Source organism: Lepisosteus oculatus, chromosome 17 (genome assembly GCF_040954835.1).
Source record: "Lepisosteus oculatus isolate fLepOcu1 chromosome 17, fLepOcu1.hap2, whole genome shotgun sequence".
Lineage (NCBI taxonomy): Eukaryota > Metazoa > Chordata > Actinopteri > Semionotiformes > Lepisosteidae > Lepisosteus > Lepisosteus oculatus.
The window spans coordinates 21,260,712-21,282,409 of NC_090712.1; the positions used below are offsets into that span (position 1 = coordinate 21,260,712).

The window sequence follows — 21,698 nt, forward strand, 5'->3', positions numbered from 1 at the left end:
AATGTTAGATAAAATTCAAGAGCGATGTCATGAATGTCAGGTTTGTCATGTCCTGGACCACTTACTTTCTATCTCAGATAGGAATATACTGTATAGTAGGTACCTCTTCACTTAATTAATCTTTCGTCTGAAGAGAAGGGAGAAACCTCATACAATGTTTCAGGTTAAATCGATTTTTTAAAGTATAATTTAGAATAACAAAAGCAAAATGTGGTGTTTTTCCATAAGGAATTCGACAGTGCTTTCGGAACTGTGCTTCGTAACTAGATACATCAGCATAAAGCAAATTAACCTTTTTTAACAGTTCTGTTCATCTCGCGTTTCAGTTTAGAGGAGTAGGAAAATGTATCTGTAATTTATCGGTTCTCTAGCAAATTACAAACGCTAAAGCAAAAATGAACTAAAATATATAAAGAACATTTTACCTTACCTTGAGAAAGTGATTCCGTTTACTATTTTAGTATGAGAATTCAAGAGTTCCTAAAAAAACATCTCAACAAAACTGTCTACTGAAGCCCTACAAATTCAAATCGAGCGGCTCTAGAAAGAAAGCTAATCTGATTGGTTCAAACAACTGTCATTCAGCGAATTTTGACCACTCAGGGATTAAACCCTCCTCTCTATAGCATGCAAGCATGTTTTTTATTTTGCTAAACCTATTTATTCTGAATACTGTATAAGACCATAAATACCAGAAAAGTGCAAAAAAATTAAGAAAATATATAAGATATATAAATACAAATATATGAAAACATTTAGAAACACTTTTTAAACTGGAAATATTATAAGAGGCCTCTCTGGGGCTGCTAAAACCGAAATACAACAGTAAAATGTATTCTTTTCATTATTTATATTACTTATTCTGAGAAAACCAATTAATGTCCTGTCTTCATTAAAAAAATCATGCACATTTTTTTGTATACAGTACTTGTTCAATCACTTTCAACTTTTTTCCACGGTACTAGACATTTTAGAGAAGACCTGGAAAAATACATTAACATCCTACATTAAGTGTCCCACCACTTCAGTTTGAAGACAAATAAATGGGAAACAGTGGCCCCAGCTCAGCAATCTGTATCATATCTCAGAATGGCCAGGATCACCACAGCTCATCCCACACTCCCAATCCATTCTCAGTCCATGACACTCCCATCACTGAGACAGTCTAGCGTACCAAATTCAAGGAAAAACATTTATAATAAGTCCTTTGTCCCCTCTGCAATAAAACTGCTCAATGAATGTATGTAAATATATATTACCTCCATTACCTATTTATTTAACCATTCGTTCATGTTTTACATACTGTTGTTGTGTTTCCATGTACCCCTTGTGATTTTATGTGAGGTGTCTAATACGTTTATGTGAGAAGGCAAAGACAAATTTCCACAGTAGTGGATATACTTATTTTTTCATTTTTAGAATATTTAAACAACCAGGATGTTTGGCAAGATACTTTAGCCTGTATAAAACATAAACATTACCCTCTTGGTATCAGAACCTTATTTAGTTTCAGAAGACAATAGTGTCTGGAGTGAATAAAGTATACACACCAGCTACTATAAACGAGAGATGATAGAAATACACATTTCTAGAAATAGAAATGATATACTTACCTATATTATCTATATTATATTAGCTCAACAGAGCACCACAGTCACCGCCCACTCCCCACTCAGTTGTTCAGTTTTTGACACTTGTACCATTGTATCACCATGATACAAAGTCAAAACACAAGTGCAGTCCCCCCACACTCACACAATTCAGTCCACAAAAATTGGAAAATAATCTTCCTTAAAAAAGGCATGTCAAAAACATCAATATAAAAAATCAGTCAATAATCAGTAAAAAAGAATACTGAATACTTATCTCGACCACAAGAAAAAACAATCATGCTATGCAGTACGTATCCAGCAACCACAAGAAATAAAATAAAGCTAATCAGGTATCATTTTAAATTAAAAAATAAATGTAGAGGGAAAATGTCAATGAGTACCCACACAATCACAACACACAGATCACAATGTTGATGGGTTCCCATTAAGTACATTAACATAACAACCTGACATCAGCCCATGCAACCAAATCACAACAAAAAAGTCAGCCAGAGGAGTCTAGTCACATTGTCACAACACAATACAGTACAGAACATTAGCTCTTTATCTGGGTTATTCTATTCAATCTCAGGAAGCAAGCCCTTTAGGTCTGTTGAACTCCTCTGCTTCCTTAACTTACATAAACAGTCATTGCCTGTCAGCATGGAGAACTATGAGCACCATGGGATATAATAAAAAGGACTGTATGTCATCTGCCATCAATGACTTCCCCTTTCCTGAAAAAGCACGGTTCGTCTGGCAATCAAGGAGATGAATTTCACCACACTCAATTCAGCAAGTGAACAGGGCCAAGTTACCTGTTTTCTCTCTGAAGGAGGTCCCTGAAAAGAAACGTGTTAATGATTCTGAAAGAGCAATCTCCATACATTCTGTGGAGTTGTTCAAATTAGGATTGTATCTGCTAAAAATGTAAATCCATTAGCACAACACATGGATGAGGACATGGTGTACAGAAGAAGGCTTCATTTTTGGCCATTGGAACCCTTTCCATGACAAACGCCATCTGTTCAGAGACGATGGATTATATGTGAATGAAATGGGCAGCAGTTGTCTTGGCACAAGGATCCACAAAGAAATACAGAAACATGCAAATGATTAGAATGGAAGAGGGGAGACGCAGAAGAAAATCCAAAAGGAAGTAAAATAGAAAAGAACAAAGGGGAAAAAACAAAAGATTACGTAATTAAATGCTAATACCCAAGTGTTAGGAGCTTTGAAACAAATTACTGTACATGAGATAGAAGCTGCCACATGAGCAGGTGTTTATGATGGACAGTAATCCCATGCCAGCCACAAGGGTCACAATTCTTAAAGCCCTCACAGCAGGAAAATCTGAGGCTGGTGAACTCAAGAGCTTATGGGGAAGACGGGGTTAGAGTACTGGATCTTACCAAGCACCTTCTTGGAGTCCAAGTGCCATTATACCTCAAACCAAGGGCTGCCACCACAACAGGTTGATCAGAAAGATGCTTTTCACAATGGGACTTGAAGCTTAAGATTAACAGCCACGCTGTAAGAGGTGGCTGTGAACACCACTGCCAGTCTGCAAACCTCTTTGTGCTTGAGTGGCTTTGAGGAGATTTTGTTTAACCCAGGACCACGTCTGATGAAGATTGAGTCCTGCCTCATCCACAAGTAGAGCAAATGTGCTGGAGGAGTCCAGGAGCTGGAGATGTGGCTGAAATCCATCAGCATACTGAAACACTGATGTCCCAGTGGAAGTGTTGGTTAGGATATTGTGGGAAATCTTGGCCCAGGCGAGAAGTTGGTACTAATTATGGTGAAACTCTCATACATGACATTGCTAGTTCTTTTCAGGCTCCTCATTAATTTTCTCAATATGACCATAAGAGATTGATTTTCATGCAAGGTTTTCTGCAGAATGCACACCAGAATCAAGATAAAAATTAAAGTCTCCAATAAGAGTTTTCTGTGGGTATGCCATGAAAACGGAAGACATGCCAGGCAAAACTATCCTTCATATACTGTATGGTGCAGTGGGGAGTTTCTTTAAAGGAATAAAATGTGCAGCCTTACAGAATATGTCCACCACCACTAATATAGAAGTGTAACCCTGGGATTTCAGCATGTCAGTGATTAAGGCTGCAGAAATGTGTCCACAGCTTGTTGGTCACAGGTAAAGATGCCAAAAGCCTCAAGGCTCGAGTTCTGAGTTCCTTAGGCTGGTTGCATTTAGGGCAGGCAGTGACACATTGGGCATCATCCTTGCCCCACGAAGCCCACAAAAGTATCTTCTGAGAAGAGTCTGTCTGTGTTTGATGCCAGGATGACAAGTAATTCTGGAGGCAGGGGTCATTTGAGAACCCCTATTGTGAATAAAAATCACAAACCAGGTGAGAGACAAAGAGAGCTCTTACCCCAAAATTCTATCCAACCATGCATGCCATGTAATCATGTAATCTATAATCTTATAGTATATTATTACTATATTATTGTAATATACAGTATGATTAACAATAGTTCAGCTTGTTCCTTATATTTTGTATCAATATTTGTCTGCTATTTTGTCCAGCAACCAAATCATGTCACATTCTTGGCTGCTAATGACCTCATGTCTCAGTCTGTTAGCAGACTGAAACAGTGCATAGAGGTTAATTCTAGAAATAATAACATACATTTATTATTGGGGGTGGAAGAGGGGGACTGTCTCGCAATAAAACAAAGTGCATCATTTTCAAAAATGGCTGCGTGCAAGTGGAGAAACGAGAACTCTACATATCATGTGATGCAGCACCTTCACAAGGACAAAAGAACAGACTGGAACAGGTGTAGGCAAACCTGGTCCTGGAGCATTAGAGTCCAAAAAGTCTTAAATGGCACCTTTAAATCAGCTGATTGTTAAGGCTTGAAAGAACTTGGGAGCTTTGATCAATTTAGTAAGTGGTTCCGTTATGTCAGAAATGGTCACAAGAGATCCTTTAGAGCTACGGAGTGTTGTTATACTGAACTTAAAAAACTTGTAGCTGCAAAAAATCTATATTTTTATACCAAGTGAATTTACATAGATTTGGTTAGGTAGATAGGCAATTTTATTATGCTGATTAACAGCTAGCATCTACAAGCTTTATCAAAAGGGGTCTAGTGTAAAGGTCACAGGATAGTAGCATGAATGGCCATCTCTGGAAACAATACAAGCTCTACATCTGCAGCATAGGCTTTGACTGGATTACAGATGCTGTCTTGTGGAACTGTTTACTGGTCTCTGGGCCCTAAATGCCACATTATCCTAGCTCATCTCACAGAGGGGCCCAAGTCTGGCAAGCAGGACTGCAGTGGCATAACTGTTACACGTAAAACCATCATGAGGACATGCATTGTCTTGCTGAAATGTCACATGATCCCATAGGAAGTGCAGCAAGTGAGATTTATGGTGTCCCAGTTTATGCCCTACTATTGACAGACTGTGTTTGACTGTAAGAGAGAGTCTTTATTATCCCCAGGGGGAGCAAGTTGTTTTACAGCAGCAGTGTTGGTGTACAGATAGAAGAAAAAAACACAAAGTTGGAGTTGGAGTTTTACCTATACAGGCAGAGCCTTTTTGGAGTATTTAGCATCCATTAGTGCATCTACTATCTTATCTTCTGCAAACTTTGTGATTCACTCAAAATAGTTTTAGAGGTTTCTGTATTTCAATGTGCTATACTTAGGGGAAACAAATATCACTTTCACATGAATTAGTTGTAGAGTTTAGTTTTGGATGCCATGGTAAAATGTGCCATTTTTAAACTTCCAAAGCCACTGTTAAAGTAGAAGGTTTGCTCTTCATTTTTTGCCAAAATTATCTGCTCTTGAAGTTCATCACTCCATGCTTTGTTCCACACAGATCTACCCTGTGTCTGTTGAGCTAATGCAGGTGATTGAAGACTTCATACACATTGTGGGCCTGGGAATGAAGGACTTCCACAACTCCTACCTGATGACTGGAAACCTGGGTATGTAGAGCAAGAGATTTTTTTTGCTGCTTTTGCTGAACTCTAAATCATTAATTCAGACATATAAGCATTAGGTCCTGCTCTAATGTCCCGTGTCAATTACCTGACGTTAATTAATTCGGAATTAATGTGCATAATGTCCAGGAAGTAATTTGCATAAATCAATAACATTAATTAAGCTTCATATTAAAATGTGCTAGATTGTTACAGAAATACTTTCATAAAATATTATACAATTTATCAGCTACTTATGAGTGTATAGAAGAAATTGAGTCTTTGTAAATGGTACGTAATGTATGACCAAGATTTCTCAAATGTAAAATACATTTAATAGTTTGATTACTATTAAACAAGATGAACTGAACAAGATGCCATGTGTAATTGGTACAGTAGTTCAAACAAAGATAAGCTTCACCTTCTTCAACACTATAGCATGTTTTTAAATAATCAAAAAGAGAATTACACTGTGCTGTGGATTCTTTGGATAATGTAAGTAAAAAACTGATTAAAAACTAAACTAAAATGCACTGAAAAAAACTGTGAACTTTATTTTTACATGTAAAGCTGGTACCAGTTTTTGTTTCCAAACAAAACATGGTAATTGTGGTAATTATTGCCCTTTTCCAAGAGATGACCAAGAGATTTAAAGTTCTGAGGTCTTTATTCAGAAGGATTCTAAGAGGAAAAAAAAAATTAAATTTGTTTTAAGAACCGCTGAGAAAAAACACTGTCAGTGAGTTCAGTTAAGCCAGAACACAGATGAAGTTTACAAAATGATACTGCTATTTATAGAGTATGTGATTTTAGTTGGTAAATACTGTATTTTAAAAGGTATACTGTATCTTAAAATGGAGAGACATAATAAAATATTATCTATAAATATACTTCTAGCAGCTCACTTACTAAAATTGCTAAAGATATTAAGAACTGCAGTTAAGGAAAATCTAATGAAAATCTGTATAGTGTCCAGAACAGTATAATTCTCTGAAGACTGCTCTCAGTAATATGACTTCTGATTTACAGTGCAGTACGCAGCACACTGATCAAAGCTGGACATTGTTGTGCGGGAATTCACATTATTTTCCTAACATTTCTGAAATGTGCAAATATGACTGAAGCCTTGGATAAAATTTTAGATTTCAATATTTTTGATTGTTTAATAAGTTACAATGTTGACAAGGTAAGCAAAGTTTAATAAGTTTTGAATAATAAATTCCTGACCCCTTGCGAGCTGGTCCAGAATTAATTTTTGTAGTGGAGTGTTATCTGCTGCGTTGTTTGGTGATATGTCATCAAAATCTAAACATGAATATTGAAATTAAAGACAAAAATCTATCCTTCAATAGACGTCTTCTAGTCACATTTGCAGAGCATTTCTCTACATAGCTATATATTGTACATCAACCATTTTTTCCATTCCTTTTTCAAGTCAAGCATTTTGACAAACACAAACCCTCATTGGCTACATCTGTCGAGAAGATGCCTTTGGGTATCACCTTCCTTAGACCATTCTCACTTTGTTTTGCTGTTTCAGCACTTAAGTTTTAACATTGTCCTGCTTTCATCTTATTAGATAAGATGTGCTGTAGTTTATTTCATAGTTTAATAAAGATACTGTAAAACAGTTACTATTGATTGCAAGAGAACCATTTTTCCCTATAATGTCTCATCTCCAAGACTCATAAAGAATCTGCCACAATCAACAAAAAAGGAAGTCATCATAATGATTTTGAAAACAAGAAAGGCAGAAAGCATTAAGCTTTCCTCCCTTTCTAACCAAGACCATTTTGACACAAAGAATCCTTTGTCACTCTTACCGCCTGCTTGTCCTTGCTCGAAGAGTTCTAATCAGAGCACTATTAAGATCAAACACTTCTAATTAAAAACAGAAAATGCATCATTGAATTTTCTGCAGACTTTTTTCTTATTCAAATCTGTTTCATCTCTGATTTTTTCTCACATTACAGATAAGTGCACTTGAAACTAGGCACTAAATATTAATAACTTGTGCATTTGTTTTATTTACGTTGGCAGCTGAAAAGGCAACAGTGAAAACAACAGGGACAAAGAAGTCAGAATGCCATGAAAGCAATGTTCTGTGTTGATGTTTATTTTTTGTTTTGATTTGTAATGTTAACAAAGCTGTGCACATTACATATTATCCACATAAATCAAGCTGTGGAAATGTAAACTTTAATTGAAGAAAAATATATGGCAGTGTAGGTTCTTTAGGTTCTAAATAAGATGTACTGTATTCCCATATACAGTATATAGATACTCCACACCAGTTTTGTCAGAGACATTTTACTCCTTAAAAAAGGTGGTGTTAAATACGAGTCAGAACAAATCTGCAGCTTTTAGCTGTGCTGTTAAATATTTCTGTACACATACTGTATGTGAAGGACTAAAATTGGATTTTTAATGTTAAAAAATAAAATGGACTGTTTGCATTGTCAGTATTAGTCTATGAAATGTAATTAAAGAATCACACATTTTAATTTGATGGGTGGAACATTTCAACATTTGCTTTGTAGCTTTCACAGTATTTTTTCTGCAAAGTTAACAAGTTACCATAATATTACAAAGCAAGATGAAGTGAAAATTATTTCTGACAGATCATCATTAATATGAAGCTGTCTCAACAGTGTGATGCATCAATATAGTTTTTTCCCTTGCCCTGCTAGCTCGAGGCTTTTCACATTTCTGCATTTGTGATGGATGAGCAGAATCCCGTACCCACCAGAAGTGGGGTCACTGCTGTTTATCATCTTTATTTTCTACTTATTCCAAACATTTCATTAAAATTTCAGGAGGTAAAATTACATTGTACTTTACATTGTATGAAAGTGTATGCTGTGTGGAAGAAATATGAAAACATTAAAATACAAAATAAATTAAACACAAGAAACTGTCAGAAACAAAAAACATCTTTAGCCCTACCTATATGAAGTGCAGAAATAGTTATAGCTACAGTATATGATATTAAGAACTGATTAGCTTCGTTGGAATGTACAGTAAACTATGTACCCTGCTGATTAGAGTCGGTACTGTGATTGTCTTTGAGCAACACAGTGGGTCATCGGCCCAGAGCTTCTCCTGGTTTCTAAGCATGAAGTGATCACAGTGATTCCTCCCAGCGATGGTGAGTCCCATGTACAAAGCTGGGTAGACTGGAGCCATTGGAGTGAGGTACCTTACTCAAGCTACATCAACAGGGGCCTGAACACACAGCCCACCAGGTGTAAGTTCAGATGTTTGGCCACTATGCTGCACAGACCCAAGGGTGTTCAGTAAGAAGGGGATCGACTCCTGTAGTATTGTGCACCCGTGAAGCGTAGGGGCGTGACGATATTGGCAGACTAAACAGGGGGCAGGAAAACGTAATAAACTAAAATACTAAAGGGTCGGAGCGCACTCAAGAGGAGGCATGATGATCATGACATGTACTGTACAGGTAAAAAAATAGGACAATGGAACTGTATTCAGTTTTAATTAACAAAGAAGAGTTTATTAAATTAACTACCAAAAACTTTTTTTTTCTTCAGTAATTCACCTAACAGAAAACTTGACGAATATTTGAGAAACAAATTTAATTTACTGAATTGTACTGAAAGACAGCATTTATAGAAAGTTTTTCCTCACTCAGAATCAAAGCCCCATAATCTGTTGTTGTAATCTGCTCATCTGCAGCTCTGCTCACTGCTGGCAGCCAAGTAATCTGAAAACATTAGGCAATTGTCTAATGGACAATCCCTGTGGGATTTAGTGACAAAAATGCCATCTTGAACTACAATTGCAAATTGAATACTCTAGCAAAATCCTTATCAGAAAAATGATTTTCTTTCTGCTTGTATAACCAATATATGTTTGAAATCTTAAGTATAAAGTTCAGTGTACTGTATGTGCCTTTGTCTGTCTTCATGCATTTGAAAATCGCTCAACAGATTTGGCACACAGGTACAGATGGGTAGGAGGAGGGTGTCAGAAGTTACATTTTCCATTACATTCTTGGCTTTTATTTTCAAAGGTGCAGAACATTTATACTATAAAATAATACAAAGTTATACTCCAAAAGAAAGGTGTTTTCAAATCATATTTAGATTTTTTTGTTATGAATATTGACTAATATTTACTGCAGCATATGCACATTATGGTACATACTGTACATTTTTCATATTAATGGTCATACTGTCCATTGTTATTTTTCAAACAAACTGTACCACATTTTGTAAATAGATGCAAGACATTTTATTTGTTACTTCCAAGGAAAAGTGTGGATGGCTGCAGTATTGTTATTATTACACTGTATTAACTTGAAAGCTCATGATACATCATTTTTAAAACATATACTGCATTTTTCCTATCCTGAATATTAACCAGGCAGCCATGCTTGCATATGGCAATGATTCCATTTCTGACAACATTTACAGATTAATGGCCTAACCATTAAATATCTGATACCTTCTCTGCACCAAATGTAGCACACAGGTGCAGGATTAACACGAAAGGATGTGTTTTTTTAACTAACTGTCACATTAACAGTTATACATTTTTAGAACTCACAGAATCTGCAGCAAATTCTGAAAACAGATGCAGGTTGTTTTGTCCATTTTCTTTCATGAAAATTGCTGGATACCTCAATTATTTTCCTTATAGAACTAATATGCTTTCATCTGATAACACTGATCACAGATTATTCCGTCTTTATTATGAATGCTAAGTAATGACCCCTGAAAATTCAGTTATGCCAACATAACTGACCTGACTGCGAAAGAAACGAAAACACTTCAATTCCCATTTTAATATTTTCACGTGAATAGATTTACCTCTATGCAATAACAGTTTTTTGCCGAAAAAAACCTTTTACTTCCATTTGAAAAGTGGAAAGCAACTGTTGGACTAAGATGTTGAAGCATAATTGAGTGAATTATGGCACTTTCCAGACATAGTAACAAATATCCTGCTGTCGCTACTGCACTGCCCTCAGTGGGGTACTTCAGTAAAACTGCCAGCCACTCTGTCCCTTCTCAGTGCATTAACCTTTCACTCAAACCATAATGCTAATAACTGTTCTAACAATAACTGGAGCAGAGCAGCTTATCTAAGATGAATGCACAATACGATATAAAAATACATACTTGCATGTAAAGGACTGTAAAATAATATGTCTAAAAGCAAATCTGTTCCTGGAAGATGCAGCTAATTGTCAGGTTCAAGCTTTATTCAACCACTAATTTAAAATCAAAATCCACTTATGTTATTTTTTAAAACCACATTACAGCATACATTTCTCATTATAAGCTTCAAGACAGATTTTGGTTAATGGCATACCAAGTCTGTCAATGTAAATCACTTGAACTTGAACTTGAACTTTATTGCCATATGTAACCGGTGCTGGTACAATGGAATTCTTACTTACAGAAAGTCTCTCGATTGTAAAACAAGTGTAAAAAACAAAACAAAGTGCAAACAGTGCATCAAGACAATGTACAAACAAACAATAGACAATGTGCAAGGAAACATGCAGACAGTTTGAATGTAAACAATACAGACGTGTAAACAATGACTGGAGACTTACAATAAATAAATTACAATGAGGTAGATGGTGATGGTGTAGGTGTGGTCTGAGGGGGATGGCTAAATGTGTTCGCCAGTCTCACTGCTTGTGGATAGAAGCTATTGAAGAATCTAGTGGTAAGTGTCTGTATGCTCTTATATCTCTTGCCTGAGGGCAGTGGGGTGAAGAGCTCATGCCCGGGGTGGTGACTGTCCTCTGTGATGGCCAGAATTCTACCACGGCAGCGGTCCTCTTGAGCTGTTTAATCTCGGTGAGACCGCAGCCGATGATCTTCTGGGCCATATTGACCATTCTCTGCAGTGCCTTTCTTTCTCGCGAAGAGGTGTTGCCATGCCAATATGGCAATACAATGTATTTCAGCAAGCAGAGCATTACTCTTTAGGCTTATTTACAGAACTTCCATGTCATAACTTTGAGTATGGCTCTATGAGCTGGCTTCTGTTTACATTGCTGCAGCTTCTATGTGTCAGTGTTGTACACCTCTATGAATGTTTAACATTATTCATACCTAAATGATTACCCATATTAGCTGCATCTGATACAATAGATGGATATTCATACAAAAAATATTTTTAAAGAAATTCTATCAGCAAAATTGCAAGGACAATTTAGGCTGGTGGTGGTCATTAAAAGTCCAGGTGTGTTTCTTGACAAGAGTAGAGGTGTTTCTCTAATTGGCCCTGACCAATTTTTATTTTTTTTTTACCAATAATCATCACTCTGTTCTCCTCTGCACTGACAGCTGGTGTGTGGTGAGTGTACTGGTACATCATGCAGGTGGGGCTGCACACTGGTGGTGGTGGAGGAAATCCCTATTACCTGTAAAGTGCTTTTAGGAAAGTATCCAGGAAAGCACAATATAAGTGTAAGGAATAATCATCATCATCATAATAATAATAAAATATGCAACCTTAACAATGAAAACATCACTTTTCAATGAATTGGGGGTCAGGGTTTTTTAACATTAATGTAATTCCTGGTAGGCCCTTATACATTCAGATTTTCATTTGAAAAGCACATTTTGTTCACATTGTAGGAGATTTTAATGGCCAACTGCTGCCGTGGTATCAGACCCACTATGACTGTAGAGTCAGAAGGTACTTAGGAATGAGGGGGTGGGAAAGAAATGCTGCATTGAACACATTTTTACACATTTCCTGACAGCCTGTGGACAGTGGGTTTGTTGGAATTAATTTCTTAAACTAGAAATCTAGTTTTTTTTTCTTGTATTTCTCTGTGTGGGATGCTGGTAATGTTCTGAAATTATTTTCATTCTGTTATTGAAGAGGCAAGCTATGAACAATTTCAAATATGACACAGCTTCATGACTCATTGCATAGTTAGTCATTGCAGAAAGCATATAGACAGCTTAATGCTTTTTGTGTGGTTTTTCCCTTTAAGGATTCAGTAAAAGGTATTGCTTCTGCTACTCCCCTCTTAATAGAGACGTTCAGTTATTCTGTATGTTTCATGAAAGAAAAAATCAAAACAGCTGAAACTGATTAATTTAGGCCTATCAGGATGCTGTCAAAAGATCTTTATTGGAAAAGGAGAGCACTCCTGCAATTCCTTGATTTTTAGTGTTCCAATGTGAAAAAAAAAACTGTTATTTTTTAAAGGTCACCAGTGCTGTGATTTGCGAAAAGTGACTCATATTTCTGTGAGTATTCCATTCCTTGGGCTATCAAGCTCTCTTTATGAGTAAGTTTATCATTTTACTTCTTCTCGCAGGTTGGGTTGATATAATAAGCCAAATAAACTATTTGTGATCACTTTTTTAATTTTAATAATTTTAGGGATACTCCCTGGAATAGGCTCTGGCACCCCAGTGACCCTGTATTTTTTTAAATGGTAAAACATCTAACTTTAGGGACCGTCTAATGTTTTAGTTCTGTGTACCTACTGTACTGTGTGTTCGAAGAGATTTTGCATCAGTACAGTATTTTACATAAAGAACAAGATCGTTAATTACTGTCAACGTATTTTTGGGGGATTTCCAGTCTTTCCAGACTGATAGTGAGTCTCAGGTGGTAACATGATAATAGTGCTTGATTTATGCAAACTGTTTCTGCATTTAATTGCTTTTACCTAATCCACTAATGTTTGGTTTTGTTCTATTTGTTTGTATTGGTTCAACATATCAGTATCTATAATTCATTTTCTAATCTCTTTATCCAATACTGTGGGAGAATCCTACCCCATACTGCAAAGCAACAGGCATGAGACAGGATACACCCTGGACAGGATGCCAGTTCATCACAGGGTGCAGACATGCAACACTAACATGTGATATCTCAATGTAATATTTTGATTTTGTTAAAAAAGGTCCCATGCAGGGAGTAAAACATCAGGTACTGGCTTCACTGCAAAAAGTCTCCAGCCATTTTTGTTTGTAATAGAATTGTGTTGCTTTGTTATGCAGGGAATACAGACAGGTAAACCACTGTAAACCAAACAAAGAAACTACTTATTGCAACAGGGTTCTTTAGTTGTAGGTACTGTATTCTAATCTACTTGCTTCTTTTCATCCTGTTCATCCACGCCTTGCAATATACTGCTCCAAAGCTAACTTTCCTATTGTTATTCCTGAAACATTGCTCTCTGACAGCATTCAGTGACCTTCCCCTTAAAAACCTCCATTATTTGATCTGTGCTTCTGCTCATTGGAAATTAAGTTAGCTCTCTCTTGAATCCTTAGTCTTAATACATTTTAGCTTTCCAGATATCCAAACACCCGTGAAGGCCCTACCATACCTTTTGGTGATTTTTGAAGATTTAGTTCCAAATACAGATTGCTTTCTGAAAAACTCCAATCTAGAAAAGACTGAAAAACAGTGTGAGAAAGTCCTGGCAAAATTAAAGATAACCCATTTATTTTTTATAATCATATTTCCCAATAATGATTGCTTTTTAGCTTTTTACCACTAGCAATAAATACAGCTCATTTACCTACAGTCACCCTGAAAGACACTCATTTTTCAGATGCACCCCCTGCAGTTTGGTACAATATGCCTGCATCTAATGCTTTTGCAACCATGTGTCAGTGAACATCTGGTGCTTTGAACCTCCCTCTACATAGTAAAAGCATCCTGTATCTTCATAATATTCAGACTTCAATACCTCAATCCCCTGCAAAACATTCCCTAGGTTGAAAATGAATGCTATTGTGGCATTACTGGAGACAATATTTTTATTTTTTATTTACAATAAATTGAAAATTATTTTTGTTATAACCAGTTCTGTTTTTCACACCTTGACTTACAGCCACAAACCCCTCATCCACACGCAAGGGAGAGTGAGGAGATGTAAGCAGGCTTCTCTGGTCCACCCACATTTAGCCATACTTTGCATCTCTTAACCCAGCTCTGTACCAAAGGGTCAATGACAAGTGAAGTAGGAGCAAATACTGTACCCCTCGGGCAGTTACACATGCCTGTAATCCTGGCGCCTCCACAGGGTGTGTTTCTGTGTTTCTGAGAGCTTTGGTGACACTTAGCCAATTGTGTGCCACAGTTGAGGGAATCCTGATCGCAGTCGTCTAATAACATGACCCAGGCTCGAACCCATGGTCACAGTGCTCAACCTGTATCCAGGGAAGCAAACTAACTGGTTTAACCACTTAGGAAGATGCAGAATAGGGACAATATCATATTAAAATGAACCCTAAGAGCCTTGCATTCAACATAAGGAGCACTGGGAGATTAAAATACTTGTTATGGGAAAATGAAGACATAGCAGTTGTACACTGATATTTTTTGCCTAGGAGTGAGAGTGATTGAATGAATCACTCCGAGTTCGACAGTTTTCTCTTCCACACAGGCAGTTTATAGTCTGCAAAACTCCAAACACTGGCCTGCAGACAACTCATAAATTCTGTGCTGTTAGGAGAAGCTTGTATGAATCCCATTAAACCCAGGGCAATCCAAACTGTCAGTTCAGTGGCCTGCGCTGCTTAGTGGTCTCAGAGGGCGGTAGTGAAGATCATCAGCTCTGCAGCCAGTGCTCTTTTCAGACTTCTCTTCCATGTTTTCCAGCAAGCAATTTTCTCCATAAATATACCGTAATAGTTTTTGAAAGGATGCTTCTAACATGTACCAAAACATTTTTTTAAATGCAGTGCAAGTATAATTTCAAAGAAAACATTACATGGGATAGTTAAAATAAACTTTAGGCAATGATGTTATGTTCTTTAAACGCTTCATATGAGGCATTTTGAAATAAGTATGGGTGACATGGCGTGTTTATATGGGATACATCTTAGAAGGTGAACTGTAGCACATGTATCCATCATGTTACAGTGACATAGTGTAGTATGAAAGAGATCATCAGAGACATTCAGGCGTTACAATATACAGTTCGTACTGTACATTATAAGAAAGTCACATTGAAGAGAATCTTCAAATTTTTGTTGACAACAATTCAAGATAAAATGTACTGTTCATAAGAAGGTAATGTGAATTGTTGTTGTAAATTATATTTACCAGTTCAGTCTGAATCGCTCATTCACTCAGGACTCAGGACTTCATTTATGTCATTTGCCTCTCTCATTACATCCATAGAAGGCAACAGTTTTTATTACAAAGCACAGGTCTCTCGGGATTAACAAAATGGCTTCATGTTATAGTTGAAAATAGAATTATCCATAGCATTGTTTCTGTATAAGGAAAGAATTAAGTGAAAGTGTAGAATGCACAATACACGGAATATTCTTTTCTTTAATCTGTAAAGTGACAGGGATTACCATTAGCATTTGTTTCTGCCACCAAGAGAGCTTGGTTTGAATACACAGACCAAAGCAAGCATTATATGGATTCTTCTACAAGCGTGTATTGTGCAATTGTTAAATAAGACCACGGCCTAGGATTTATCAGAGAAGCTCAAGGCTGTCATTGCATTGATGTGCTGTACAGACTGAAGCACCTTTTACGCATGTACACGTTATGTTTGCTCATGTGCTCTAACAGGTACCTCTAACAACCATTTGTCATTTGCCATTGGCAGTAGGTGGTGCTCTTACCTCTAGACCAGACTTTCTAATTCAATGCCCCCATTCAGAAGGCCTGAATAAATTCCATTCTGGGTTTGTACAATCTGGCTTCTCTAAATTTTCCCAGTAATTCATTTCATGAAGCAAATGTATTAATGTATCATTTTTGCGTGGAACAGTATGTATTCAATCCTATGTGTAGATTGCTTTTAGATTCTTTACGTCGGAAACATATATACAGTTGCTAGGATTTCTTCTTATTATTGTAAGGAGATGTGACAGGGTGTAGTGGGAGGAGCCGCGACGAGCACGGGTAAAAAGTCAACTCCCCGGGTGCCTTTAGCAGGGAGCAAAAAGGCAAAAAGTACCGTTGTACTGCGTTACCTTCAGTCTGGTGAACAGGGCGCGTAAGGTAAAAACAAAACAAGAACTTAGTGCGTAACATAAATGCGTGCGTACGCCTTCCCAGGTGAAAGTGCGTGAGGGGACTGGATACGCCCCCCGCGTACTGCCGCAGAGGGCTACGGAAAAGAGATTGCAAACTGCTACATCTTCTAAGCATGTAATACAACCTCTCTATGTCAGGTTAGGCCAGTACCCTCATGAAAATGAGTACTACTTCTGAGCCTGTTTGTAACAACATTTCAAATAAACATTATGTTTGTGTTACATGATTAGAAAGGCAAAAAAACGTATTGCTTTTCTAAAGTTTTGCGGAATGTAATATACAGCATAATGTAAGTTCTGTGGACATTTACATTTAAAAAAAATTGGATAGAGGTACTAAAAACAGTATATAAGGCTTCCTTTTCCAGAAAATTAATTCCAGAGCACCTGCAATATCCTTATTTTATGTAGAGAGAAACAGCGCTTTTAATAGCGTTTCTGAGTGAGATTCTGCCACATTCCTCTCTCCATTTGACAAAGTTTGTAATACTGGAGGGACAATGTGTCGGTGCATGAATATATTGTGAATGCATAAACGTTAGGGTCTTTGTGTCTGAATTTAGGTGTTGACCTGGTTGTGACAAAGGGACCTCTTCCGTTAAACGAAGGGAAGTGTCAGGAGGAGAAATAAAGCAGAGCTAGTCAGGTGGAAGACTGCAACATGTACTGTAGGAAAAGTGCTGTATTCCTACGTGCTGCAGGTTTGCACTGAAACCATCTGCTAACACCTGTGGTGTTTTTTCAGTGCCGCAGGCATTATGTGAAGCAGTAGCTCCCACTATCTTGGCATAGAGAACATAAATATTTTTGTTTCCCTCTTATGGATCAGTTGTGGAGAAGAGTAGTGTTTGTGCTTCGGACCATATTATATCTTTCTTTCTACCCACCCACCGATCACAAAATACAATTCCAGCACTTGACGGGCACTGTCTGTTTTCCTGTAACGCACAGGGTTTGAGATTTGGCAGTGTGGACAGCCTTTGCCAGAGTCTTAAAGGTGCCAGCATCAGAAATACCCCTGTTGATGTAAATCTCTTCAATGAACTTGTATATGGTATACTCTGTGTGATACACGATCCCAGTGATTATTGATGAGCATGTAGGTTTGTTCGCAGTGATGTCAGATGTTTTAATCAATGTTTATTATGCAACGTGCTGGTTGTAAATATCCTGGTTGTGCACCTCAGTTTGTGACAGAGCTAATTCATTACCTATAGATAACTAATCAAGTGTATTTTTCAGTGGTAATTATGGGTTAAAGTTGTGTATCCTAAATTTTGTTTTCCTTTATTATGCTTGAGAACAAATAAGCATGTAGATTTGATACATCACATTTTCTAATCACTGTGTCCTCTTGCTTTCCCAGTGGCGAGCATACAGAAGCTTCCAGCAGTGTCAGTTTTGACAGACATTAACTTCCCAATGAAAGGCAGGAAGGGTATGGTTGACTGGGCAAGGAACTCTGAAGACAAGGTTGTTATTCCAAAAGGGATCTTCATTCCACAGTCTGAAGGTAACATGAAATTACTTTCCTGGACACATTGAAAATACTTCTCATGCAGTGCAGTTATCTCACCCAGTCTTACTGTTTTTTTTTTCTTTTTGCAGAACTCGATGGATCAACAGTGTTTATTCTTGGAACTGTACTTTACAAAAACCTAGGTCTTATTCTGCCATCCCCAAGGTAAGGCATTTAAGATACAGCAGAATGTTAAAGTATTCAAATATACTACATCACATATGACAAAGGGTGGCAATACAAAAATCATTACTTCTGACAAAATGCAAGGAGGATTTTTATAGAAGTGTGAGTTATCCTAAAATAAAAAAAAAGATTCTAAAGTCTTGTTGAAGCTGCACATTACATTAAAATTATGGCAATTCCTGCTTATAGTGTCAATTATGACATGAATAGATAAAGAGGTTACACCATCCTGCTGTTTTTTTTGTCCTGCTGAATTTCAACAGACACAGCGATAGCACTGATGTCAACCTTATAGTGGATACTGGTATATTTTTATATTATATTACTTTATAACATAGTAGTTTTTGGTCTGATTTATGTCTTAAAGCTAAAATGTTGCTCTGAAATTTTAGTAAATGTTGTTAGACTTAAAGATAATTATTTTTGTTGTTGAGAGTGAATGATTAATGGTTCATGTAATTTGCTCAGAGAAACAGGTTGCTAGATTTAAATTAGGGAAAAGCACAGAGCATCATTTAAGTTCAGAGAAAAAAAAACCTTTATTTAAAAGAAATTAATTTAAAATCAAATGTTGTACGTTTTGCACAATATGCATTAAATGCTTATTTTTATTAGTATTTTATTAAAATACTATTACAGCTTTAACATCATTATTTTTTTCAGTGATGATGACAAGTGTTCATATCTGTTTTTGATATCTAGTTGCTAATTTGTTAAAAACACCTATTCATTGCTAGACTTACTGGCTAGGCATTTGTAGTAGATGCAGGAATATAGCGATATTGTAACGGCTGTCTTCCTGAAATGGAAAATGAAAATTCTCTAGGGAAGCATGCAATGTTTTGAGGACAAGCCAACTGTCTGGCCTAATCCTCATGGCTGGACTGTCAATCCAGTCTTTCCGCCCTGTGGCACCAGCTTGTGAAGGTGTTAACTCAGAAAGGGCACCCTGTGCTGTTTCAATATTAACACATTCCTGTAGAAACCCAGAGGGATCACATTGACATTCTGAAAATAATTCTAACTTCAAGATATTCCAGGAGTGTCAGGAAATACAGTACATGTTTTGTGAAATTAAGAAAACAGTTTCCTTCCTAAAGTGAAATTTAAGAGAAAAGGATGTTGAGATTTCAGGATTGCAAAGAAGCATTCGGTATATACTGTACAATAGTAATGGCACCTTGCCTTTCTGTTACTTTGTTAAAGGCTTATCTTGGTCTTATCTATTCAAAACTCTCCTGTCTTATCTTTGTACATACAGTACAAAGCAAAGGAAGGATATGCTTCCAAGGAAGCACAAAGCATGGTAGAAGCAATATTATGACCTGGGTATACTTGGCAGTCTCTGTGGAACAATTTTACTCAGTCTACATTATTCTAGATCATGATTAAGATCACTTAATCTGTCCTTTTAAGGCAATCCCCTTTGAACTTTTTTTCTTAATAGTGCATTATAAACATTAAGTATAACGTTTCTGGATTTAAATTCTTCACCCCTTGCTGAATACCACAGCATTGCTTTTTTTATTCCTTTTCAAAATTGCCTTGACAAGCATATAGAAAAATCTACAGAAACACCTAAATCCATTTTATGTGTAGCTTTCTGCAATTCAGAATAACTAATATGATATGTTTAGTGCATGTTGTAACTACCAGTGTGGATCATTTTGCACTTATCAATGTTAAATATCATTTTCCATGTGTCAGCCCAATTCATTATGTTGTCTAAGTCTTCTTGCATTTCCTTAGCTACTCCTATTTTATGTCTATTTTTGTCTACTTTGCTAAGTATGTCAGAATCTAGTCTATTATCAATGCCCTATTATCTTGTTAACTATATATTCCCTCTTTTTAATAGTTCTTTTACTGTTCCAGAATTGGTGAAAATGCATTAGTTTTGTTTCTGATGCATTATTCTTTTCTGTCTCTCTTGGCAATTCCAATGTATTTTTCTACTCTGCCTGCAGCTCAGTATACTCTTCTATTCAACTGTGCCCTTTTACACAGTCTGCAGAGCGTTAGCTTCTTTTAAATGTTTCTCTCAGTATGTCGATTAAACAATTTAAGCCATACGTTTCTTGGCATGGATTTCTTTGTTATAGGAATGAATTCATTTTGAGCCTTTAACATTATGTTTTTGAAGCCTTTTTTAGGAAATCTCTATCAATCTTTTCCCAATTCACTTTCCATAAGCTCTACTTCATTCCTTCAAAGCCCTGTCTAAACTTATAAACCCCAATTTTAGATTCTCATTTTAGACATTGAAAGTTTACAACAACAGATATCATACTATGGGCACAATTCCCAGTGACTCTAAAAGGTCTATTCTTTAAACTGAATCCTAGTTTGAAAGGATTAAGTCTGTAAAACTGTTCTTCCAAGCTTTTACAATCTGGATTAATAAGAAGTCATTAAGTATCTCTAACATATAAATTTCAGTTTCTGTGTATATGTAGAAAGTCAAAATATCCCAGTAATATAATTTAACTTATTACCAATTTCATCAGACTTCATTAGATGATCTGCATGCACCTATTCATAAAGCTTTAGAATTTTTATTTTTCATTGTTGTTATAAAGGGTTATAAAAATTATAAAGTTAAAAGCAACCTTGCATGTAATAAGTAAGGCTTATTGGTTTAACAATTATACAGTCATTGGGCTTCATCTTTGTCTGGAACAACTGATGGAAGTGTTATATATTAGAAGCATAATATCTCCTTAAGTACAATTGGTAGAAAACATGGGAATGTACTGTATGTACAGCATCTTACATCATTTAGCTTACATGAAAGAAAAAGCATTTTTTATTTCCTTTAAATGCTTTTCAACACCTGTAACAGTTCTGCCTCCTCCATGCTAATAATAATTAATAAAGAACATTGTGTTTGCTGTGCCTAAAGCACATTGTCTGTGTATCCTTGGTAAACACATGCATGAAATATTCATTTCATACTTCAGCTGTGCCCTTTCATCATCTTAACATTTCTCTTTTTTTGTAAGACTCAGTGCATCTTTGTGAGAAGCACACCTACTGTAGATGTACAGTGTGTGTACTCTTGGTGCAGACTCTTCATTTTCACCACAGCCATTTGGTTACAGTGCAAACCGAACAAAGAGTTTGCAAGATGAATGTTCACGTCATCATAAAACTGCACAGAATTGCACTTTATCGCCTTTCAACATATATTGCGTATTAAGCTACATGTATTTGTTAATGAGATCTTTTTAAAAGTCAAAACTACACTAGTGTGAAGGGGATATGACGAGAATCAAGGGTTCCAATACAGTATGTGGAAATGCATGTACGGAACATAGTTTTGTTAAAAAGGAACATACAGTATGATGCATGATATTCTTTATTATCATATTCATTCATTTTCCTTCAGATTCTATTTAAGAATAAGAATCTTTTT

General features: G+C 36.4%; 1 protein-coding gene across 3 annotated transcripts in view; it reads left to right on the forward strand.

Moving 5' to 3' along the window:
* The window catches only part of adgrb3 (adhesion G protein-coupled receptor B3), a 181,879-nt gene that overhangs the window by 96,476 nt on the left and 63,705 nt on the right, over nt 1-21,698 (forward strand). For all 3 annotated transcript variants that reach the window (XM_006638700.3, XM_015362907.2, XM_015362908.2), the window contains 3 exons: nt 5,458-5,566; nt 17,945-18,091; nt 18,187-18,262. In XM_006638700.3, coding sequence (XP_006638763.2) covers nt 5,458-5,566; nt 17,945-18,091; nt 18,187-18,262 — 332 coding nt within the window. The remainder of the gene's footprint in view (nt 1-5,457; nt 5,567-17,944; nt 18,092-18,186; nt 18,263-21,698) is intronic.